The following is a 26,149-nucleotide window of genomic DNA, read 5'->3' as shown; positions in this document are numbered from 1 at the left end:
GTTAAAAGGTCACATTTACATGCTTAATTGATTAGATGTTCGAGTTTAGGTTTATTTTAGGCGTTTTTAAGTTGTTTTAGGTTAGGTTAGTCTAATTTAGCTTTAGTTTTATTTTAGTAGGCGCAAACTCCTCGACTAATATATGTATTCTTAGGTACCATAGCAAACTCCATCGTTTTTTTTTATTTAATGAAACAAACTCACATATATATATATGTTTATTTATGGTACCCTCATTAAATATAATTATATATATATATATATATGTATATATATTTAAAATTATCTGTATCATAATTTAGTTGTTTACTAAGCTTGTAATTTTGAAGTTTTCGAAATAATAAATCATTCGCTTCTGTGATTTTACGATTTTGGCCGTTATCTCTATTCTTCTTCTTTTATATTTTTTTTAATAGATATAGAGCTCAAACATTACGCAGAGTAGCACGGGATAGAATGTTAAAATTTAAAAATCTAAAAAAATAAAAAGAACCCTTCTATCTCCAATCCCACGAAATGTAGTGTATAAGGATTTTTCTATGACTACGAATTAAGACCCGGGCTTTCAAAATGCAGACCGCCAAATATTGTTGCCTAATATATGGTATATAGTTTCAGGTTTTGGAACGATGGTCGCTGCCATGAGATGTTGGTCTGTTCTACAAATGATTTCCTCATCCTCAAAATTATTCTTTTTCCTTTGTACATTTGTACATCTTTTTGGTTTTTTGCGTAAAAATTGTGGGAGATATTTGTATATCTGTAGTAAAACAGTCTAATGTAGAGCTTATCTAATATCGCATGTACTTTTCTTTTGTAGTTAATCTGGGTGAATTTGTCGTATTTTTCCAATTCTTGTCGCCTTTTTATTGGTGGGTTGGTGGGGTTGGGGTGGTTTGGGGTGGGTGTGGTTATGTGGATGCAGGTTTGCACCCTCTTGGTGCTTTTTCAGCCTTCTGTTAAAAAAGGATGATAACAGAAAGAAAACAGAAGATGCAAATCATGTGCATGACAAGTGCACCAAAATCCCTCTGCCTCTGGAACGTACAGTGAGGAGCAAAGGGAAAGGAAATCAAAGACCTGTTTCTTCTGCTGCAATTCTGCCATCCATCCTGGTATTTTGATTTTTCCAAACTCTGGCTAAGATACCTCAATTTCATAATTACTTCTAGCATGGATTTAGAGGTAGAAAGGGAAAGTCTCTCTCTCTCTCTCTCTAATCCATGGATGTCGAGCCTTGTGTTCAAGGCTCGGGGTGTCTCTCAGCTGCGACTCAACCAAGCCACCATGATTGATGCTGATGGTCGCCGGTGAACCATCATGGCAGACAGTCAAAATATTATCGTCAGAGATTGTTAGGATTGACAGGAACCAATGGCAAGTATTATTAAAGGTCATTTAGGTTAATTCAGAAAGTGGGATCCGGGGCCAAAAGTGGCAACCAAACGAAGGAATGTACCATCCGATGGAACTGAGCCGAATTTATGAAATCCCATTCATCCCAACCAAACATGCACCCTGCTGTGGTTTGATGGTCAACCCCCAAAAAATTTGGTCACATAGCAAATTTTCTATCAAACTCCGAAATCACGGTCAAACCCCAATTTTCATGGCCAAAATCTGGTGAAAACCCATCGCAGAACACAAAATCCAAACAGCAACTCCAGAGTAAGATATTCAAATGTGGTGCATCTAAGTAAAGCAAGGGGAGCCAGAGCAACAAAATTAAAGCATCAGCAGCAAGTTCGAAAGTTGATAAAAACGTCAACGATAGTACTAATTATTACCACCAGATAAAAAGGAAACTTAAAAAGGGTCCTGCCCTTTATTCAAACCAACATTACCTGTCTACTGCTTGCAATCTCACTTGCCCTTGAAGCTCATTAATCAGCCTCGGCATAAGCAGACTCGAGGTGGGCTTGCTCAGCCTCTTGTACCTCCTTCTCAGTCTTGCGCCCTTTCTTAGACTTGTAGTATACACTCATGAAGGTCCCCACAGCTCCATACTTCTTCCTGCAGTGCTCATACAGTGAAGCATCAAACATCCTCCAGAAATTCTTCTCAGACAGCTCGGAGACTGCGTATTGGGGCTGGAACCCATGGTTCTCTATCAGCCAATTCTCCAAGCGACGCGCTGCCTCAGCTCCATCAAACACCTCCCCTCTGAGTACTGGCCCTGGCGCATAGTACACCCCTACATCAGTGTACATCTGGGCATAGTGTGTGTCTCCCTGTCTGCGGTGTGCCTCAAAGCCTGGCTCCGGATACACCATGGTTTTCACGGGCAGCTTGTATAGTCGGTGTGGGCACAGCCATATGGGGTATACCTACTCATATTCAAATGCAAGTAATATCAGATGCGGTATGTCCAACTCCAGTTACATAGATATACATCAGGATGGAAGACAAGCCATCAAACTGGAACGACTGATTCTTAATGATAATTGTTTCGAACAAACACCAGCATAAGCAAGAGGGAAACCAAAAGAACAAAGCATCCATAACAGAATCACGTGTGCTTTCTTACCTCCATCTCATGGTGCACCCACTCGAGCGCATCTCCAACCTTGTAAAGGGGGATGAGCATATCCTGAATGACATGCATCTCGTGATAATAGTTCCTTATGGCTTCTCCCTGAGTGGCCTTCAGAAGAGAGACCTTTGGCGGCATCATCCACCCAAGGAGAAACCTAAACCACCACTGGTCCGCGAAGGGAAGGATCAGCTTTCCCTCCCAATACAAGCACCTCGTGTGTCTGTGGTAGTACTCCCTGGTGGGAATGTATTCCACAAACTCGCCCTTCTTAAGTGCTGTCTCTGCATGCTGATAGAACCAGGGTTTAAACCACCACCCTACATTATTGATCACATTGCCCTTTCTCTTTGCCTCCTCTTTAGAAGCATATCTCCCTGTCATGCACACAGCTCGAGTCGGCGAATAAACCATGGTCTCCACAAAATCTGGAACCTTCTCCGGGTTGTCCTGGTCTCCATCCCGGGGTGCAAAGGAGTCCACATATGCCTGAGCAAGATCTTTGATATTGCCTACGATGGGTTTGTATGTGAGTTTCATGTATTCCTTAACGGGTATGAGCTTGATCTCTGCAGAGACAAGAAGCCCCAGAGTTCCCTGGGACCACGGGATAGCATAGAAAAGGTCAGAGTACTCATTATCCTTAGTAGCTCTCACGACTTGCCCATTTGCCAGAACAATCTCATAAGCCACAACTGTGTCTGAGAAGAGCCCATACAGGTGGGAGCTCCCCTCAATGCCATAGCCATTGATAAGGCCACCAACAGTTAGGTCATCAAGCTCAGCAACCACAGCAAGGGAAAGATTCATTGGCACTGTCACCCTGGATATCTGCCCCATGTTGACAAGTGGCTCCACTCTCGCTATCATCCTCTCCTTGTCAATTTCAAGGATATTCCTGAATGCTGATAAATCGACTTCAAAATGCCGAGCCCTCTTGTAGTCAACATTACGCATTCCAACAGCAATCCAAGGCTTGCGGGCTGTGCACACCAGCCCATCCCTTTTCGGGTTCCTTTCCTTGAGGCGCTTCACCACTTTCTTGACATTTTCATCATGTTCCTTCTGGCGCTGCTTGAAGGATTTCATCTCTGATCTGACATCCCCCAGATATGTGAGGAAGTACAGGGTGACTGAGATGGGGAGCACAACAAAAATGACAATGATCCATCGGAACTGAATGAAATAGTCCACCCAGACCTTCTTCCTCTTGGGCCTTACTAGAGGAGCCTGGAGATCAGACATTGCTGAAGTTTACACGCCTATGGGTAGAAACAAGGACAGATCAGATGCATGTCTACAAAAGCAGTTGTTCAAGTATTAGCAGTAACAAGAAAAAAGTTTAGACAATTAACATAAGAGGATTTTACGTTCAAACAAGTGTATTAATTAAGCAGCAGGTGCAGTCCAGAAATCAGTAACCAGATTCAACATGTGTATGTCATTACAAGTCAAGTGGATGAGTGATGCTCAAACTTTAGGAGGCACATACGCATATTGGACAAGCGAAAAAATTTTCTCGTGTACTTTTACAGAGACAAACATAGAAACATGTGTCCACTGAAAAAACATAAAACATAATGGATCTAGGATTATTACATACACTTTACCCCGTGAGGATGGACATATAGACCGATCTATGATTTTTCACTCACTTGGCAGAACGTAATTCTTTTCAGGCGATGGAAATTACAATAGTTGGGAAACTTTTAACAATTCCAACGCCCTTTGGCGTTGCAGAAGTCCAAACTGACCGCCGGACATTTAGCTGAAGTTCTTAGTTTACAGTAATAATCAGTCAGGTAAATATTGTGGCACTCAGTCACACATACATGTACAGAAAAGCAATTTCTTTTTTTTTTACAGCTATCTGGAAATGCAACCTTACCTGCTCTGCAATGCTCTTTGATTAAAATCTAGAACAACGACGACTGACTGAACTGAAGACCTAATATCACGTATCGAACAATCTCAATCAAAGTTATAATAAGGGGTGAAGCAACATCCGACATGAAAGTAAAACAAAGATCTGGGCCTTGAAATCACAAAACACAAATGTGGCCAACGAATTAAAGAAAAAAAAGCTCGCAGAACAAGAAACGGAGGTGCAACGAAAACAAAAAGGGTATGAGAGAGAGTTGTCAGTTAACATAAAAATTGAAGAAAATGCAAAACATAGAGAGAGGAACATCGCAGAAACCATGTTGTGGATTTGGAAACCCTAGTCTTAGTCAAGAGGAAGAGAGAGTACCCGGCTGTAGAGCTGCGGAGTGAGTGGGGGCGGGGGAAGACAGACAGCAGAGAAAGGGCTATATTAATAATGGAGCTCCCTTCCCTTCCCTGCCCTGCTCTGGAAGTGTACAAACTCACTCACTGCGTCTCATTAATATATAGACAATAACGAAGGTGCGAGGAGTGAGCTGTATTTTATTTTATTTTATTTTATTAAATAATAATAATAATAATAATAATAATAATAATAAAGGAGTGTGTTCCCGGCGTCTCCCTGTCGAGCCTCCGGTTTTCAGATCAAATCGGTCCTAAAAAGTTTTTAGGAGGAAAAATGATAGCAAATAGAAATTTAGAGAATAACAATAACAATTAACTTTGACAAATTGACATAAGAGTATAGATAAGGGAGAGTCTATGCGTGAATAAGGGCTTATTTGATTTGTGGATGAAATTTTAGAATCATAATTTTAACTTAATTCTATCAATAACAAAACAAAATAATTTATACAAATTCAAAGAGTGAACTCCATTTATATCACTTTTTTTCCACAACAAAACAAAATAATTCATACAAAGTTAAAAGGTGGGTCCTATTTATATCACTCTTTTTCAAAATCAAAATCTAATTTTAAAATTTTACTATGAAACCAAACGCAACATAATAATTTAGCAAAAGAAAAATGAATAGAATATGGAATTTTTGAATTCAGGCGACAACTTATAACATTGTATCACATCCTTCCTTTGGGAAGTTTTAATAATTTATTTATATACCTCTCAGGTGTTCTTATTATATATATATATATATATATCAAGTTTCTGTTTTTGTTTGGATTTGTTGAATCAATTCCTCCTTTTTAAAGAATTTTCTTTTCCAGCTTCGTGCCTGCTTGAGTTTTGGAATTCCTCCCTTTTGTTTGTATAAATCAAGTAATCAAAGGCCGATCTCTGTACATGCACAGGGTGACAAATATTATGTATGATACAGTATCAATACGTACATTTTTTTTTGTGCAAGACAATATTAATAGATATATGCAATATTAAGAGTCGGGAATTGGAGGTATTCATGGTGAGGGAGTCGAGTGGGTAAAATGGTATCGGACGAGTCAGAATATAGCTTATTTCGCATGTGATAAGAATCTGAACTCACTAATCATCCATTGGTGCACCACATCAACCTTTCATTTAATTTTCACGAAAATTTGACGTCATGTCATAATTAACACTACATCATAAGGCTTTCTCCAGTAGAGGTGTCTCTCTCCTATCTCTGAATTGGGCCACACAGCGTCACATAGACTCCACATCAAACAGAGACCAAGTCTAAGGAAGAAGAGAGACACTTACTCCATCAGTGTCTATGATTTTGGTGTCTCTAATCCGAGCTCACATACATATTAAATTCATCAAACGTATATAACTACTATTATATATAATTAATATATATTTTTAATTAGTTTTAATTAATTAAATTAATTTAAAAATACAAAATAAATAAATTAAATTATTAAAATTAAAAATAAAATATGTGTTAATTAATTAAATTCATTAAAATAAAATAATATTACATAACGTTAAAAAATACACGACGTAAATAGAAAAATACACCCGTTAAGGGAAAAAAATGTCGAAAGACAATTTTTTTTATAAAAATTACACCCCGTTGTGGTTTTCCCGTCGTTGCCATATATGTTTCACCAAATCGGCCTGTAGTTGTCGATGCTTTTATCTATCCCAAAGCTTGATATTATTTTGGAAAATATTGGAGAAAAATTTTGCTCTCCTTGCTCCGGTTATGGTAAGCCGCCCTTGGGGGTTCATCGTACAAGGTCGTCATATTGACGTTGACATCATACGTTTCTCGTTCATCCTCAACAATCATATTATGTAATATGATGCAAGCTCTCATAATCATTATGAGCTTCTCTTGGGACCACAATCTAGCAATGCCACATATAATTGCAAAGCGAGCCTTCAACACTCTGAATGCACATTATACGTCCTTCTGTGCTGATTCTCGAGCTTTCGCAAATAACTTACTCTTCTCTAAATGTGGTCGGGGGATTGTTTTGACGAATGTTGCCCATTGGGGTATATAACATTCACTAAATAATATCCCATGTTATAATTGTTGCCATTGATAGTGAAATGTACCCTAGAGCATGACCTTGTAGCACATCATCAAAGACCGATGACTGGTCTAAGACATTGATGTCATTATTGGACTCGGCTACTCTAGAAAAAACATGTCATATCAACAGGTTAGGTCCTGCCACTGCTTCAAGTACTAAGCTTGGGTCACTATGATAACCACTCCGATACATACCGTCCAAGCTTTTGAGCAATTTCTCCATTGTTAGTGCATGCAATCAGTGCTGCCCATCACACTTGGGAAGCCGCGGGCCTTCCCGATTCATAGCAGGCATTCTACATCGGCTATGTTAGGCTTTGCAAGTATTCACCCCCGAACACTGCGATGACACCGAAGACGAACCTTTCCAAACATTCTGTTGCAATGTTCTCGATCATCCAGAGATATTCGTCCACGGAGTCAACTTCAACTCCATAAGCCAAAATAGGCATGGCGACTGTCCACTTTTGTAGCGGGGAAAAGCCTCGGTTGCCTATCACATTAGACCTCTGTTGCAAATATGGAACATGATTTGAGAGGCCCTCGACAATGCGAAGGAGTAAAGGTTGTCCCATTCGGAATCTTCATCGGAATAGCTTAGGAGAGTACACCTCCTTTTTAGTGAAGTAGTCCTTCACAAGTTAATTGTGCCATGTAATGTGATTTTTGTTTACTTTCTTCCTTTGAGGCCTTGAGGAAGAGCTTCCCCAAAACAACCCCCCACCCTACCCCGCTGGATCATCTTCAGTATTTCAAGGCATTGCTCTTCTGTATCATTGAACAAATCTTCGAGGATCATATCTAAGGGATCCATTGAGTAGTTAAATTCATCAAAGCTTTCGACCATGTTTAGAGGATAAATATTTGAGTAGTGGTTTAAAAGGACGTAAATGGATAGAAATGAGAGGATGTTAGTGGGTCAATATGATATGAGATTGAAAGCATTTTATAGAGAGGAATCTATACAAATGGCTACCTTCCAACAGCTAGTTCTCAACGGCTACTTTTCCAACGGCTATGTTCCAACGGTTATTTTTCAATGACTAGTTTTTTTTAGATTTAGATAATTTAGTAATTTTCAATAACGCATGTTATTAGTAAAATTTAAATTTCACTAAATAGATAATATTACAACGATACACAATTCGATTAATTTAGAAATTAAAAATATAATTCAAATGAAAATTACAGCTACATAGCTAATTAGAGGGGTACAACTTCTCCAAAAGATCTGTTATCAGTTGTTTATGAATGGCATGTGCTTCTGGAGGCATGATAGACTAGTATATAGAAATGAGATGTGACAATAATTCCATATCCTTCGCTTTGATGCGCCCTTTTCTTTATAGCAAGTTCTTCTCTCTTTAAGCCGGCTTCAATCTTCTTGGCCTCCGACTCCTTTTGTCTCATCTTGAACTCCTTTGCCTTCATCTTCATGGTGTCATCATACCGAGAAGCTTTCGAATCACATCAGGTAGAGATAACTTCCAACGCTTCATTTACAGAAAGAATAGATTTACCTTTACCTTTTTTCTTTCTCTTTGCAGCATCTCTGCCTTCTGGGTGAGGTTGAGGGCCTTCATCTTCATCGAGGTTGGACGATGTCGTGTAACCCCTGGAAGCATTTGTCTTAGTTCTCTTCGAACTATCAGTTGGATCCCAAAGTGCTCTCATTTGGACTCCTTCCTAAGTATGTTCCAATGTAATAGGAAGGAGAAAATTGATTTTATGTTATGCTTATCTTTAAATAGCTTATGCCACCTCCATGACTTCGTCTTCATTTGCTCTGCTTTGACGATGTTGCTCAACAGTCCGGTAGCACCTTTCGAAGCCCTAGCAGTTTTGCTTAATCTTGTACCATCGTTGCTTGCGGGAGTTTTCTATTTTCCTCGAGAAGAAGGCATTGTTGTGTTGGCGACAATGTTCGTGGATTTGGTACCAGAATTGGCTAGCGGTTTGATCGTCCTCGTCCACATAATCTTTCTCATATAATAGCCACCTATTGATTAGCAACTCATCTTGTTATCACTACCATTTAATCGAACTGCGAACTCTTGTGTCTTAACCTTTAACAACTTCATCATCATCATCGCGGGGGTTCATACCCTCTAAGCCACCAGTTGGAGGAAGAGTGAATGGTGAATCCTTCGGTGTCGAATGTGGGCATTAATCGAAGCCAACAACACTCCTAGATGCGGACCCGGTACCACCCATAAATTGGGAGGGTGAACCCGTATGTCCATAATACGGAGAATGAACCGGATGATGATAAAACCCGGGATGATGATAATTTGGTTGTGTAAAATTCAGATTTGGAAAGGGAAAATTAGGATTTGGATGGAGAAAATTGGGATTTGGAGAAGGGAAATTCGGATTTGGATGGAGGCGAAAATTCTAATATTGAGGATTTGGATTTTGGGGGAAATTAAGATTTGGGATGTAAAACCTAGGAGAGTTCGAAAGTTGATTTGGCTTGGCCATTTTCTATTTTATAATAGAAGAAGAAATAAAGAGAATTTGATGTGGATTTTAAGTGGAATTTGTTGGGTGTTTATAGGAAAATTTTATGAATTTTTTTAAAAAATAACCAAACGACCAATTTTCTAATTGGTCATTGGATGCAAAGGTTGCCGCATAGGGCTCCAGGCTGCCACACGACAGCCCCCTATTGGCTGCCTCGTCGTCTCTGGTCAGAGGTGCACGTTGATGAGCTCTTAGATCAGAATGGATCAGAAAGTAAGGTGAAAGGTAGAACTAACTAAACTCACTCAATAAGATAAATCGTCACAAGCAAAAAGAGTTGTTTTGATTCAACACGCTCAAGGATGAACGATAAAAATCAAGGTTTTGCCACTAAACAAGAAACTTATTCAGTTAGGAAAAGAGAGGAAATGTTCTAGCAATTTTGATTCAAAATATTCATCATCTTCTCATTGATCAAAATAGAGCTTATATAGTGCTCTTATAACCACTTAACCATAATGACAGTAATGGAAAATGAAGACAACTAGTTTTCAAGCACATAAAAGATAAATTTAAATGAAAATGGTTGAACAAGAATGTCCAGGCATTAACTCCCAATCCACCTTGCTGCAATTACTCTTATTTGAAGGAAATTCGTCCAAAATGTAGGCGGGTAATTAATGAGCCACCTACTTTACTTGATCAAATATTTGACTGCCTATTTTCATGCACTTAAGTATGGTAATGGACTAGGACCTTGTTGCATCAAGTTTCTTGGCCTTAGAACGTGTCATTGGGCCCGAAACAAATCTGATTGCTTCTTGGATTGCATCCTAAGCAAATCATTCACTTGCCGCTGCAACTCCTTAAGTTCCTCGGGATTGCACCGATATACTAGTTGATTAGGCAAAGTAGCACCGGGGAATGTGATCGATTTGATGTTAAATCCCTCTAATCGGAGGCAATTCTTTTGGGAATACAATGACAAACTCCTTTAATAAAGCCAGGAATTGAGAAGGAAGAGAAATCTCCTCTTCAAGTGTTGCTTCTTTCATGAACAAAATGAGAACTAAGTTGAAGTTCATCAAATTCCTCTCCAGCTCTCCCAAAGTCAACATCAAGCTTTCCTTCTTTGGGCCATTCTTGCTCTCACTCTGGTCCTTTTGCACTTGTTGCTGACTGAGTGCTACTAGGACAATGTTCTTCCTCTCTTTGGTGAATGAATAAGTGTTCTTGGATCCGTCATACAAAGCCCTACAATCATATTGCCATGGTCTTCCCAAAAGAAGATGACTTGCACTCATTGGAACCACATCGTACAACACTTCATCTTTATATGTTTTTCCAATCGAGAGAAGGACACGAATTTGCTGAGTAACACGCACCTCACCTTGGTCATTCAACCACCTCAACTCATAGGGAGATGGATGTTTCGTTATGTGGAGATTGAGCTTTTCCACTAAGCTAGTAGAATCAACATTGGTGCGACTCCTACTATCGATAATAACTCTATACACCTTGTTGTGGATGGAGCACCTAGTTCAGAAAAAATTTATCCCGCTATTCCTCTTCGAACTTCACTTCCGAGCTTAAAACTCGTCGAATCATGAGCATCTCACCCTCATCAACAAACTCCACATTTTCTTCACAAGGAACTCCCGAATCTTCTTCAATTGCCTCTTCATCTTCACTTTCGATCTCCTAAGTGCTCTGAATGGTCATCACCCACTGATTAGAACATTCGGAGGCAATGTGTCTGAGTCCAAGACATTTGAGACACTTGATATCTTGGCTTCGAATAGGGAGTTGTGCATCAGCTTTCTTCTCCTTCCCCTTTGCCGGCTCAACTTGAGGCTTATGAGAGCCCCCAATTTCCTTTCACTGCTCACTCTACTTCAAGGAAGACCCTTGGGATACGAAACTAGCAACTGAGCATTTCGAACTGAACAACCGTTATAGTGGGTTTGTTGCGTTTCCGCTACCTTTCCACCTTAAGGGCCAACTTAATCACATCTTCCAAAAACACATAAGACTGCAATTCCACCATATCTGCAATTTCCTTGTTCAAGCCCTAGGAAACATGCAATAGTTTTCTCCTAGGGCTCATTAAGCTCGCATCTCATTGATAACATCTCAAATTCCTTGACATAATCTTCCGCCGACGTAGCACCTTGCTTAATGCTTTGCGGTCGAAGATAAATCTCTTGTTTATAATAATCAAGCACAAACCGTCTATGCATGAGTCTCTTCATCTCCTTCCAACTACGAATCTCATCTTCCCTATCTCTTCTTCGTTGGGCTTTCATGTTCTCCTACCAGATATTTGCATAATCGGTAAACTCGATGGCAGCAAGCTTACACTTTTGGACTTTCAAGTATTCATAGAATTCAAACACCTTCTCGACACGCTACACCCATTTGAGATACTCTTCGGGGGAACTAGTGCCCTTGAACTACGAAATCTTCAACTTAATGTGGTTACCGACGCCCCTTTGTTGTCGTTGTGGAATCAGCTGCACTCCCTCATCCGCAAATCCTTCCTCGTCAACAACTTCATCTTATACACGAATATTCCACCTTGGATCTGCTCGTGCATGCTGCGGAGGAGCTGGAGGTAAAGCCAACCTTTCGAGAGCTTGGGTCGCTCGATCGAGCTGTGCTAGAACTTTCTCTTCCCTCCGCTGGAACCAGAAGAACTAGGCTTACTCGAGAGTGAGTCCTCTGAGAATCGGATTCGGGTTGTCTTTAGCCATATCTTCGACTTTTCAGCAAGGATTCCTCACAATCACTCGTGTTTACACTCCCTAATGTGTTTCACTTGACCAATAGAAGATGTAAACCTTCGCTTTGATTCTAAGTGATGCGCTTTCAAATCATAAATGGATAAGAAAGAAGGGTTGAAGATAGAATCAACTAAACTCACTCGATAAAATAAATTGCCACGAGCAAGAAGAATTGTTTTGATTCACCTCGCTCAAGGATGAACAATATGAATAAGAGTTTCGCCACTAAACAAGGAACTTATTTTGATAAGAACAGAGTGTAAATGCTCTAGGTAATTTTCATTCAAAATATTCATCATCTTCTCATTGATCAGAATAAAGTTTATATAGTGCTCTTACAACCATTTAGACATAATGACATCAACAGAAAGTAAAGACAACTAGTTTCCAAGTATAGGAAAGATAAAGTTTAAGTGAAGATGGTTGAACAAGAGTCTTCAGGCATTAGTTGCCCATACACCTTGTTGCAACCACCCTTATTTGAAGGAAATTCGTCCAAAATATAGGTGGGTAATTAATGAGTCACGTACTCTACTTGATCAGGTGTTTGACCACTTATTTCCATGCACTTAAGTATAGTAATGGGCCGGACCTTGTTGCATCAAGATTATTGGCCTTAGAGCGTGTCATTGGGCCCAAAACATGTCCGGTTGCACCTTGGCTACATCCTGAAGCTCTACAAGCGCGCCGTTGCTCCTCTAGGGTTTTAGAGATAGCATAAACAATGTGCTTTATACTGTAATTTTAAAATGTTATGATATGTCACAAAAACAAAAGGTTATGATATGATTGACACTACACCTTAAATGATGTGCTATATAGTATAATTTTAAAAGGTAATGACAAAATTGATACAAAAGCAAAAAGGTCGTGTTATGACATATACTTTTTCCTTTTTAAAATAAATTTAAAATATGTTAAAGGCTATAATACAAACAATAATTTGGTGGAAAACACCCACTCATTTCACATTGTGATCTTTGGTTCGAATCTTGTCAACTTCTTTTTATTTCTTCCCTCTTCTTTTTATTTTTGTCTTTTTTAAATCTCTTTAAAAATTTAAAAAAATCAAAAAAATTTCAAAAAAATTTATTTGAATAATTTTAATTATTAAAAGTAATATTCTTTATGTTTTTTTTAAAGTTTTTTATTTTTTAATTATGATTAATTAATTTAATTAATTAAAACTATTATTAATATATTATATATAATATTAGTTATATTCATTTAATTAATATAATATGTATGTGGACCCTCATCAGAGACTTGGAAAGCAAGACTTGCATTGGAGTGGGGTATCTCTCTCTTTTTTTCTTTTTTCCTTTTTTTAGTGTTGTCAGCGCCCCATTTTAGTTCACCTTTCCAAACAATGATACTAGTAATGGTCCAAGCCACAACTTGAGCAAAATACAGAAAAACGACTTAACAGAGCAGAAATCACTATTCATCCTCAAGTCGGCAAAATTAAGCAGAAGACATGCACATATGATAGAAGAACTCCAGGAGTCACCAAAGGGTAACAGAGTGGCTAGAAAGCTCAACGTCCAAAACCGGCATTTCCAGTGTACCACATGGACAGTCCTATTTTTCGATAGTTCGCTCGACCGTTGGAAGATAGCCAACATTGGACTTCAAAAATCCACATCGATGACAAACCGGTGAAAAGTGTCTTCAAACGCATTTCGCAAATCATCTGCTCTATACAAAACAACTTTCTGTATACAGACAACTTTTCAGTGGAAGTCCAAAAATGCCAATTTCTCGGAGAAAAGTTAATTCCAAATATCAGATGCGGCCATGCCCCACAATCATACAAAGCACGAGCAGTGCTTCAGATTGTCTTTTGGAAGCCATACAAACACCTTGAATGACTTCCGAGCGACAAAAATGGGCACACCCCTCTTCAGAATAGCATAACCGGAGACTAGTCTGATGAAATTACGGCAAACGAAGTTCACACTACATTGCCCTGAAAACTCCAGCAGACATTCGCAATTGGGCAAAATAGACAGCAAAACCCTTCACGGTTTCCCGAGTAACCTCCGAGGAGCACAAAAGGCCATTTTCAGTGAAGATCCATATCCGGAGGTCCTCTTTGGGGAAACTTGACGCCGGATGCTTACGTTACACAATGCTAGCCTTCTCAAGACTCAATGTGGAATCGTCGGAATGAATCACACAACTCATCTAGACCCCTCGAGCAGTGCTTTAAGGGTCCCAGATGCACTTTTCATATCCTTAGAGGCCCAATCTCAGCAAACAGAGATCACAGTGATCTCCGGATGGCCCAAGAAACTCATAAAGCAATCTGAAAAATCCAGTTTCGGCTTCCTAGGACATCTCCGGCTCCATATTTGCATTTACCGGCTTAAAGGTCAAGTGCCCACGTAATTTGACAATTTATGTCAAAATGACCGACGTGGGATGCAGATACAAGATATGCTGTCAGAAGTGGGTGACCTCGCTCTGAATGCATAAAAGGAGCAAAACTGGCTTCCGAGCCTCATACAGACATTTGGCAATTTTTCACGAAAAATGCCAATCTCAGACTCATTAAATCCATTCCCTCGCGTATATCGACAATTCGACGTTCAATTCAAACCACGAACTTCGAATACGAGACCAATTGAGACCCGAACTTTTTCCCGATTTCTCCTCTTCGGTCATGGGATCCACGGGCTACCCAAGATGAGTCACCCTTTACTCTAGAAGCTTCTTCTTCTTCTTCAATACAAGAAGCCAACTTGCCCTCACTTTGCCAAAATATCTTGGAGAGGTTGAGGACAACACTCAACTTGTCATCAATGCTCATCAATGTTCATCAATGTCTTATCTCTTCTCCATTAATGTAATGGAAGAAGATGAGGCTTGATATTTTCTTAATCAAACCGAAATTTGCTAAGCATGGAGGTTAAGAGCATTTGCTTTTGCTAATTGTGTCATTAGTTTTGCCTATAAATGGCCCAAAAGTGATTAAGATAATCACTTCTCCTTTTGCACACTCTCTCCAAGCTTTCTCCCTCAAGAAAAGCTCTCAACTCCATAGACAAAACCAACAAGCTTCAACACTTCAAAACCAAGAGAGAAAAACCGAAGAAAACCCAAAGAAAGCTTTGAGTTTCTTAAGTCGGAAGCCGATGTTCATCATCCCGACTTAAGTTCAAAAATTCTCAAACTCCATGGACCACATATTTTGGACCCAAGGAGTTCATTTATGAACTTAGATTTTTGATTTGAAGTCATTTGCCCATCATTTCAGGTCATTTAGGTGATTTCGGGTGAAGGACGTGCTCTCGAGTGAACAGTACACCCGTAGCCGCACAGACGCACACACCCGCGCGCCTGCTGCCCGCGCACGCCCGTACGCCTGCGCGCCTGCCCGCACGCCCCGTGCACCTAGCTCCCCGAACGTGCATGCCCTTGTACCCGAGCACTCTTCCAAGCGTTCAACCGAGTCACCCGACTCTTGAACACTTCCCCGACTCTTTCCTTGTATCCCGAGGCTAGGTAAAACATTCTCGACTTAGAGAAGTTAGAACCTTTTACATTATTTGCATGGCTATGGAGTAATATGGCGTTTTATGCATGTTTAACTTGCAAGACTTAATTTTTATACACTTTCATGTTATATTATGCATGTTCATCATCATATAACATGTTAGCATGTCGGGAAACATTTGGATCGACCCTCGGAAGACCTTCCTGACCCGAAATAAGCAAAAGAGCTCTCGGGTTTGCCTCAAGAAGAGTTAACCGAGACTTGGCTTGCTTTCCTCGGGTTAAGAACGGCCTTCTTAACCCGATCTAAGTTCAATCCCGAGTTTTCTTGTGTTTTCTTACATGCATGAAGTCGGTATTGTTTTATCGATTCCTTAAATAACTTGTTTGTGCATGTTTGCATGTTCGAATGCATTATTCAAATCATGGCAATACCGACTTTCGTTTAATCGTGTCATTTATCATGTTTGTCGTTTAAGCATGCGAGAAATGATTCAAAACGAGACGGGGAAACCTCGTGGAACCTCATTCGGGCCATGAGACCTCTCGGCTATCTCCAAGGAGAAGTAACCGAGAGCCTCTTAGACTCGTACGGGTTGCATGAGGATTCCTCTTCCCGTTTTGAGTATGTTCTCGGCTTTCGTGTAATTTGCAATTTATATTATCGTCACAATATCGCATGAAAATGTCTTTTCAAAACAAAGCATGCATGGATTCGGGTATCGATGACTCATTCGGGTCCATTCGGTTACGAGGGTAGTTTCGGTCATTGGACCAAATTATCCTCGATCCTTATGGAATTGTCTTTGTCGCCGAGTCACGAATCGTTTTCATAATTAATGCATTTGGCACAACCCTTAAGCATTAATTCCACAAACGGGTTAATCGGGACGCTCACATGATTAAACCCACTTCACACTGATAAAGTTTACACGAATTGGCCATTAACTGATAACTCGCGTCGATGAGTTGTCAAATGACGTTGGTGCCCTTTTCAAACTTATCAATTTCAAAACCGGAAACGCGCGGTCCGATATAGCATGGACGCCTGAAAAGGGCTTCTGTGTCTCAACTTGAGTTTTTACCTAATTCCAAGTAACTCAAGTCAGGATACAGAAGATCTTTCTAGATCACTTTCGGGCAGATCGACCGGTTCTTTGGCTTTTTCGGGGTTCTTACACAACCTTGGATGATCCAGGGAATTGGTTGACACCGGCTATAGGCCGAGGTGGCCCGCACTGCGATGTTTCCCCTTTTCTGAAAATAATTTTCAAATAAGGGCAAAATCGTATTTTTACAATTTAGCGACACCCTTAGGGTTAGCATGATAGAAACACTACAGTGCGGGATAAGAACGGGCTACCTGTTCAGGTGCAGGTTCATCTGCATAGCCTTTTCTTATCTAACTGATGAGTTTCTGTCATCCTAACATAAACTCGGGTAACTAGAACGGTTATCTCTGTCAGAAAACATGCAAAATGCTGATTAACCTTTCACTCGACCTAACCAAACACTAGATAATGGTTAGGAGGAATTCTAGATTCCAAATCTAGAGTCAAAATAGGAGTTTGGCTAATTCAGTGAAAATTCAGTGTCACAATACAGAACAACTGTAAAAGCAATCCACACACATGAGATTTGACTCTCCTTTTCAAGTTTCAAACCAAAGTCGAATCCTAAAACATTGGCACGTGTTTGATTGCTTAGCATATGGCATTTGCTTGCAAAAACACCACTGGGTTAATAATTTGTTAATTCACGTAAACACGACAATAACAAACACCTTTTCTGTTATTAAGATGTTGCGTGTTATCTTTCCGCACCTGTTTGCCATGCGGGTCGAGCCTGATCCCTAGGCAGAATAATATTAGGGTTCAACGCCCTAATCATCGATCACAGGGTCCAACGCCCTAATCAACACTCACAGGGTCCAACGCCCTATTCAGTGAGAGCGTGCATTGAATTTCAGTTCTTCGGTCTTTTCCTTAAACTCAAGGTGAGTTAGAGCGGAATAATAACCGAACGCGAGTCGACTGGAATTCGGCCATTTGTAATATTTTATTTATTGTTTTCGAGAGCATTGTAAGAACTTTTATTTTGTACATTTGTTCTTTAAGAATTCCAGTCGGTGAGCGAACGGTCTGAGAGTCGAATTAATCGAATCGGTCTAATACTTGCCCAGACACAAGTAAATCCAAGATCTTGCGGTTTTGGTTCACGCAGGGATTCAACCTCCATGGTTCGATGAACTGTAACGCAAGATTGTGAACCAACTCCTCGACATACGGGTTTACTTCTTTCTCGGCTTCTCAACCGACATCGTTTAATTCACCGAATCTCCGGTGTCAAAACGTGCGAGTCGAGTGCAGCTTAATTCATGCGGTAAATCATAAAACATGCAAGCCTAGCAAACCAGAGTACCGAAAGGGCATGCGGGATATAGGCCCGCACATAACATGAACCCCCGAACACGGATTTTCCTGTTCCGCACAGATCAATGCCTTAACGACAAACTAGGTGTTCTATGCCCCTAGACCCGGGTAACTTATCCGCCCTCGACCTTCGGGTCGTAAAATGATAAGTGGCGACTCCTTCTCTCATGCATGTCTGTCACGCGTCCCCACGGGAAGGTGGACACTCTCAAGCCGTGCGATCCAAAAGCGCGTAATGCGAGCCCCGACGAGAGTCTACATTCGGGTCCATACAAGTGTCTTTATTTAAGGCGGCGCCTATGTAACACCGTAGAGCCCACTTCGGATTTGAGGGAGAGACGTGCATTGGAGATGGCCTAAAATGTAATCAATATATTAGCAAGTATGTTTTATTTATTAGAGGACAATCTATCTTAGAAAGAGGTTTTATCGAATATTTTTCGAAATTATTTTATTAGAATTTAAAATTGCATGCACTTAATTAAAATTAACGCACCCATTAAGTTTTCCTATTTGCGTATATACTTAATTACAAACAGAAAATAGATGACTATAAAAAAAACACAGAAAATAGATATCAAAAAGGTGCCTTCGTGTATGCTCAACCTTCAATCTCAATCATGTTGAACAAAACCTCTAACCATTACTAATAGTATAGATTATCATTACTTATAGAAAATACATAGAGATGATTACATATACACATATATAAATATGAAAAACCACACTAATAAGAATTGAATCCGAAATTTTACATATATTTTAACTGTTATTACGTCAGATATCCCATAGTATAATTGGTTTCTTAAATTTATTTGTGGTTTAAAAATTACCCAAAAATGCCCATGATTTACATCTAGTTCCAAATCTATCGTGACAATAATTTCTCCATCAACATTTAACGGTATTGCTGACGTGGAAAATAAGTGGACCCATTCTTGCCACTATGACTCTTTGTTTTAGGATAAATTTGAGATAAAAAATTAAATCTTGGGATAAATTCGAGAAAAAAATAAAATCATGTGATAGATTTGAAGCCCACCTACGTTTCATTGACGGATAAATTGACGGCGTGATAGATTAAGAAAAAGATGTAAATCATAGGCCTTTTCGGGTAATTTTTAAAGTATGAGATAGATTTGAGAAACCGATGATATTATGAGATATCTAACGTAATAATCGCTATAATATATATTATGTTGATACGACAGGGTAAGGATGAATGCTATTGCTCCATTTGGATGAATGCCATTGCTCCATATGGCAACCTGAGGCCCCGTAAAATTTCTCAAACTTTCTACTACTTTAAATCTAAAGTGTCATTATGGCCCTCTTGAATAATAAAATTTCTCAAACTTTGTATTATTTTCAACCTTAAGTGTCATTATAACCCTCTTGAATAATAATTATATCAAGAAGATGAAAGTCAAGCTCCATACAATTTCTCAAACATCTTAACTAGTTTAATCTATAAGTTTCATTATGGCATTTAATTTTTACATAAAAAATCGTGAAAAACTTTACTAACAAGAAATAGGAAAAAGAAATAATTAAGGTGTGATTATACCAATGACGTTCCCCGATGTGCATATGTGTGTCATAGGACTATTGGTCAGGTATATTTAGGGCGGCATCTCTTAGAATATATAAAGGGCAGGATTTCACCCAAAAAAAATATAAAGGGCAGTATAGCTGTAATTAAGATTAAGCAGCTACTCACTGTTATTTCCAAATTTCTTGTCATTGGCCGCTCTAACTAATATAGAATGCGACCCCAAGTTAATTCTCAACATATCTATATCTATATTTATATCTATAAACTGGCAGTATTTCAGAAGTTCTCGCGGAGAGAACATTCGTTTTTCATACTCTCGAATTTCTCTTTTATTTTTTTAAAAATGCGAATAAATTAATGTAAATATAGACATTACTTAATCATAAAGTAAGTAATTATATTATTATGTAATTATATCTTAAAATAATAATATAATATAATACATCTATATATAACATAATATAATATATTTATATAATATATCTATATGATATAATATAATTTTTCTTAATTCAATCTTATAGTCCAATTGATAAAGTATTTAGATAGGGATTGTTACTTTTGAAACTTGAATAAACATCAATATTATGGATAAGATGCATTAATATAATGGCATAATAAGGATCAATCGAAGAATACATCATGTATTTTTAATAAGGATATTGAATTGTCAAAATTTTCAGATGTTTTATAATGATTTATTAAATTGAAGTAGAAATTAATTATGAAGCAAATAATATATGTTTTACATCATATATATATTGTGTATGATTTTATTTATTAGTTTTCTCGTGCATTGCACGGGCAACCCTACTAGTATATATATATACCGCTTGGTAAATATATACATGCTAGCCCTCGGCACACGTGATTACTTTTGCGTTTCCATGTAAATTCGAGCATTAGAATTTATTAGCTTTTTTTTTTCTCCAGATAGAATACACTCCTTAAGCTCGAAGTTTTCTTGAATGACAACGACCCCAAAGTTTATTAAAATTGACACTTCCTAAGTCGACCGAGTTAACTAACGGAGCTATTAATAGGGTTAATAGAAAAAGTTAACTTTAACCACTATTTTATACCATGATAAATAGAAAATATTCAAATTATCAAAACTATTATGTAAATAATCATACTTATTAAAAACTATTTATTTAACATATAGAACCGTGTAACAACTACATGAGATAGTCAATATGGGACCTCACCAATCGTCAATGCATGGGGTTCTTGTGCTCATCCTCGCTCTAGATGGTGAAGATATTATTGATTGTAATATGTTGAAAAGGAAGTAATTATATAATTTGCATTATGACAAGTTATCAAAAATTTATGATTGAGTGATAATAATATAAAGAAGATATTCAAGAATTTTTTTTATATATTATGTAGATAATAAAATCTTATTAGAATACTCAAACAATATTTTATCTTAGAATAATTATTTAATTTATTTAAAAATTAAAAAGTTTTTGATGTATTAATTTTAATGATTATTTCAATTATGATGTTAAATTTTTAAAAATCCTTTTGAAAATGATTACTCTAGCAAAAAAAAACCCGTGCATTGCACGAGCAAACAACTAGTTAACTCTTACGCGAGAATTTATGTTGTTGTGTTGCCCCTCTTTCTAACAAGAAAAAGAAAAGGATATTTAAGCTCCGTTTGTTTGGAGAAAAGTAATTCCTTATTTTTCTATGGTTGGAAACACAAAATTCTTTAGTCAATAAAAAAGTGTTTTCAGTCAACTTACAAATTAACTAAAGGTAAAAAAAAGGGAAAAATGAATTCATGTAAAAATTTTCGGAATTTATTTTTTGGGATGCATTACTCTTTCTTTCTCTCTCTCTTATATACACTCACCTGACACGTCTCTCCAAGCAAATGAAGATGATTTCATTGATATCCTACCAAACATCGAAAAATAAATTACATTTCCAAAAATTGTTTTCCATGTAAATAATTTTTCTTGAAAACTATTTACATGAACAAATGGAGCCTCGTACCAAATAAGGCAAAAAAGTAAAATAAAAACAGTGCAGTATTTACTTTTTATTTTATTTTAATTTATTTTTTGCTGATGGTGCAGTGCTAAAACAAATGGCACTCTCCCCTGCTCCAAATCTTTATCATCATCGTAGCAAAAGCTTGTTGTGTTCATCAGCGCTACATACATATACATATCTTCGAGCATCAGGCTTTCTCTACATACAATGAAGTGATTTGCCTTATTCTAGTTTAATTTTTGTTTTCTCATCTATATTAATGACCTATTATGTGTAGTTAAACAAACTATTTACATGTCCCTCGTGCGGCCACCTCCCAAATGTGGAGAAGTCTTATCATCGCTTAGAGACTATCGCAAAACAACATCGTTACTTTAATTATACAAATATTATATAGTGAAATATATATGAAACATTTGATATGCAATGGAATCTATATATTAGCATGTGAAGATAACATATAATGATACATTTTATAAATATATATGCGCTGATACAATAAAATATGTAGTGTAATTCTTATGTTGGCATATATGTGTGTATGTGTGTAAGATGTGGTTTTCTCTAATAGACGATATATAGATATTTATGAATATATATAGATGAGTTAAGTTTATATTTTTATTGTTATATATTAATATATATTCAACAACTTCATATTAATATGAAAGTATATACATGTTTTTCTTCTTTCTTACATATATATATATATATATATATATATATATATATACATATGATCTATTTGTTTAGGAAAGAGATGATATATTTAGCATTCCGTAAAAAGAAATAATTGGACGTAGATAAAATGATATTTCCTATTTTGATATTTAATTTTTATTCTATTTTATATTTTGACATATTTACTTTGAAAATTATATTTTTATTGGAAATTGTTAAATATCATGCAATATTTAAATAATAAAATCAATAATATTTTAATTAGCATATAAAATTCATATATAAGTATTTATTGTTAAATTTTTAACATCACCAATTTTTTTATTTCATTCCTATTCTGACACGATAAATTTTTGCTTCCTCTTCATTCATATATCTATGTATATTTTCCCTCTTTCTTCTTGGATTTTAGTTCGATCTCTTATTCATAATATACAAATTGTTCTTTTTACTTATGAATATTTATTCTATATATTGTCAGATATAGTTAATTACTTTGTTAAAATAATTTGTATGTATTTGATCTGAATGATTTGTTATGATATAACATGTATAAATATTTAAGCAAATTAGTTGCAATTAGAAAATAATTAAATTTCATCAAAAGCAACTCGCTGGTCTTCATTTAATTTATTAAATATAAGAAGTTATCCTTCTTATTTTATGTCTCAGAGATTTATGGATGTAAATCCAAGGTAATTTCTCCAGGAGCGAATCGAGCCATCCAAACTTGACATTTACGTTGCCCAAAAAAAAAAAGATATTTACGTTGGGTTAATTGCACCGGTGGTTCAAAAATTTTCATGAATGTTTCAGGTTGGTCCAAAATATTTTTTTGATAACTTGTTGGTACAAAAAGTTTCAAACCCGTTTCAATGTAGTGTATTTCGTCAATTGCCCCTGACGCCGTTAATATTTTGCTGACGTGTCACGTCATATGTATCACTTTTGTTACGTGGAACCAATCATTGTGCGCCACGTTATTTAAGAGGATATAAAATCCGAAAAAGTTCAATAAAAATACATAAAATAATAAAAAATACATAAAATACTAAAAGTATAGAAAAAAAAAAAAATTATTTTAAAATTATTTTAATTATTTTAAAAATTTTTAAAATAATTTTTTTAATTATTTTTAAAGTTTTTAAAATAATTTTAAATTTTTTTAAAAATAATTAAAATTAAAATTAAAAGTTTAAAATTATTTTTAAAAGTTTTTAAAATAATTGTTTTATTATTTTTTTAAATTTTTTACTATTTTTTGTATTTTTCAAATTTTATATCCTCTTAAATAACGTGGCGCACTATGATTGGTTCCACGTAACAAAAGTGACACATAGGACGCGCCATGTCAGCAAAATGTTAACGGCGTCAGGGGCAATTGACGGAATGCATTACATTAAAACGGTTTTAAAACTTTTTGTATCAAGAAGTTACTAAAAAAACATTTTGAATCAATCTGAAACATTCATGAAACTTTTTTAATCACCGGTGCAATTAATCCTATTTACGTTACCTAGCATGTTAAAGGGAATTAATTATTTTCCACGGCCCTCTAACCGGATCCGAATCCGATATATATATATATATATGTGCTCAACCTTATGTCTGCAATATGTTATCTCATTAATTATATGCATATATTTTTTCCAATAGACAAGATTAGTTTGAATAAAAAATAGTTGATCGGAGTGATGTATACTTTACCCAAATGATCAAGATCAAGAGATCCTTGATTCTACACGTATTGTAGCATTTTCCATATCACTTTATTAATTAGTAAAATTTTTATTTTTTAATAGGGTAAATTGCACTAGTGGTCCAAAATGTTTTACAAATATTTCATTATGGTCCAAAAAGTTTTTGTCACTACATGATGGTATAAAATGTTTCAAAGTTTTTTCATGATTGTACAAACCGTCAACTCGAGCTTAACGCCGTCAAGCCGACGCTGACGTGGCTACTACATGTCACCTCCTTGCTGACGTGGCCGAAAAATTTAAAATAATTCTAAAAATATTAAAACTTTTAAAACTTTTAAAAATAATTTTAAATTTTAAAAACTTTTAAAATAATTTTTATTATTTTAAATTAAAACTAATTTTAATATTAAATTTACAAATTTTATAAAATTATTTAAATTTTTTTAAAAAAATAAAAAATATATTTTAAAAATTTTAAAAATTTAAAATTTTTAAAAATAATTTTAAAATTTTCAAAATTTTAAAATAATTTTTTATTTTTTCTAAATTTTTACTCTTTTTTGTATTTTTTTTTTTTTGTATTTTTAAAAAAAATTAAAAAATTTTAATTTTTTAAAAATAAATTTCAAAATTTTAAAATTTTAAAATATTTTTTTCAAAATTTTTACTCTTTTTTTGTATTTTTTAATTATTTTTTGTATTTTTTTGGACTTTTTAAAATTTTATTTTCTCTTAAATGACGTGGCGCATTATGATTGGTTCTACGTAACAAAAGTAACACATAAGACGCGTCACGTCAGTAAAATGTTAACCGCGTTAGAGCCAATTGACGGTTTATACCATTATGAAACAACTTTAAAATATTTTGTACCATCATATAACGAAAAAAACTTTTTAACCATAATGAAATATTTATAAAACATTTTGAACCATAAGTGTAATTTACCTTTTTTAATATTATTAGATTTATGGGCTCTTCCGTAATGGAGAACAAGATTAGTTTTTTTCCCTCTTAAAATAAAAATACTCTGACAGCGAAAGAAACAAGAAGAGAGAGCTGACAGACAACACACGCAGGTGAGGTGGCGACAGAGAAAGCGGCAAAAGGAGCGAAGATATCGAAGAGGGATCAATCAATCAAACCCAAAGATTGGCTTTGGCCGGCACTCTAACTCACACACCCCCACGTGATTATGATCCTCATATGATGCCGTAGCGTCTGATTTCAAATATCTTTCTTAATTCTTAATTTGTATCAGTATATATATATATATATATATAATTATTATTGGTTAAAATTCTATAATGCATATCATCGTTTCTTTGTGCCTAAATATCATACGATATTTTCTTACGAGAAAAGCAAAAATTACCACATCAACATTAGCTAATTATTGAGATATTTCCTCCTGTATTGCACATCCTCTGAATAGCAAAATAGTCAGGTTAAATCGCCCTATATTTGGAAGAGTTTTAATGAATCGATTCGAATCAAACTGAATTAGTCATGATATTTTAGATTATTAAATATTATATTTTTATCTTCTTGGTAAAAGATTTGGAACAAACTTTACAGCCAGGGAATTGTTATTGCACCTCCCAGGCTGAAGCAGATTCCAAGGAATCTTTCTCGGATGGAGAAAAATTAAGGAAAAAATACAAAATCCCCTTTGTGATTTGGCGTAAAGACAAATTGCACCATGTATTTTTGTTAGAAACAATTAGTCCATTTGTGGTATATTCCGTTAGCCATAGAGAGTTACGATATTAGTTTTTTTCTTTTTTAGTCCTCAATTTTTAGCCTTTTAATAATTTTGGTTCTAAATCTTTTTTCTTTTATCATTTATATCCTCAACTTTTTTAAAAAAATTTTAGTCCTCGAAAGAAAATTGAAAAGAAAGGAGTCGAGGCAGCTGATTGGCGGCCCCAGCCCGCGAATCGATCGGGAAACTCCGACTCAAAGCTCTTGATCGATTGGGGGGTTGAAGCCGCTAATCGGAGACCCCGACCCCTCCACCGAGGTCGCTGGTACCCATGGAGGACACTGGCGACCTCAATGGAGGGGTTAGGATCGCCGATTGGCTACCCCAGCTCGGGAATTGACGATCCCGACTTCTCCATCTAGGTC

The 26,149-nt window shown here is 36.4% G+C and overlaps 1 protein-coding gene across 2 annotated transcripts; it reads right to left on the bottom strand.

The window, feature by feature from the left end:
- Nucleotides 1-1,652: 1,652 nt before the first annotated feature.
- On the bottom strand, nt 1,653-4,939 carry LOC116207466 (delta(24)-sterol reductase). Of its 2 annotated transcripts, none has more exons than XM_031540423.1 (3): nt 4,785-4,939; nt 2,528-3,795; nt 1,653-2,327 (listed from the first exon to the last, which is right to left on the bottom strand). In XM_031540423.1, exons 2-3 carry the CDS (start codon nt 3,776-3,778, stop codon nt 1,884-1,886), a joined length of 1,695 nt encoding a protein of 564 aa, XP_031396283.1. In that variant the 5' UTR covers nt 3,779-3,795; nt 4,785-4,939; the 3' UTR covers nt 1,653-1,883. The 2 variants fall into 2 exon arrangements, with proteins under 2 accessions (XP_031396283.1, XP_031396282.1); XM_031540422.1 differs by having other exon boundaries at nt 2,528-3,830; nt 4,785-4,930.
- Nucleotides 4,940-26,149: the final 21,210 nt, after the last annotated feature.

This window comes from Punica granatum, chromosome 5 (genome assembly GCF_007655135.1).
Source record: "Punica granatum isolate Tunisia-2019 chromosome 5, ASM765513v2, whole genome shotgun sequence".
Taxonomy (NCBI): Eukaryota; Viridiplantae; Streptophyta; class Magnoliopsida; order Myrtales; family Lythraceae; genus Punica; species Punica granatum.
This window is presented reverse-complemented; position numbering and strand designations above follow the sequence as displayed.

Excerpts from the sequence above, each read along its gene's own strand:
- LOC116207466 (XM_031540423.1), bottom strand. The coding sequence starts at position 3,778 with ATGTCTGATCTCCAGGCTCCTCTAGTAAGGCCCAAGAGGAAGAAGGTC. Across the intron at positions 2,328-2,527 it reads GGGTGCACCATGAGATGGAG|GTATACCCCATATGGCTGTG; the intron begins GTAAGAAAGCAC and ends GAATATGAGTAG.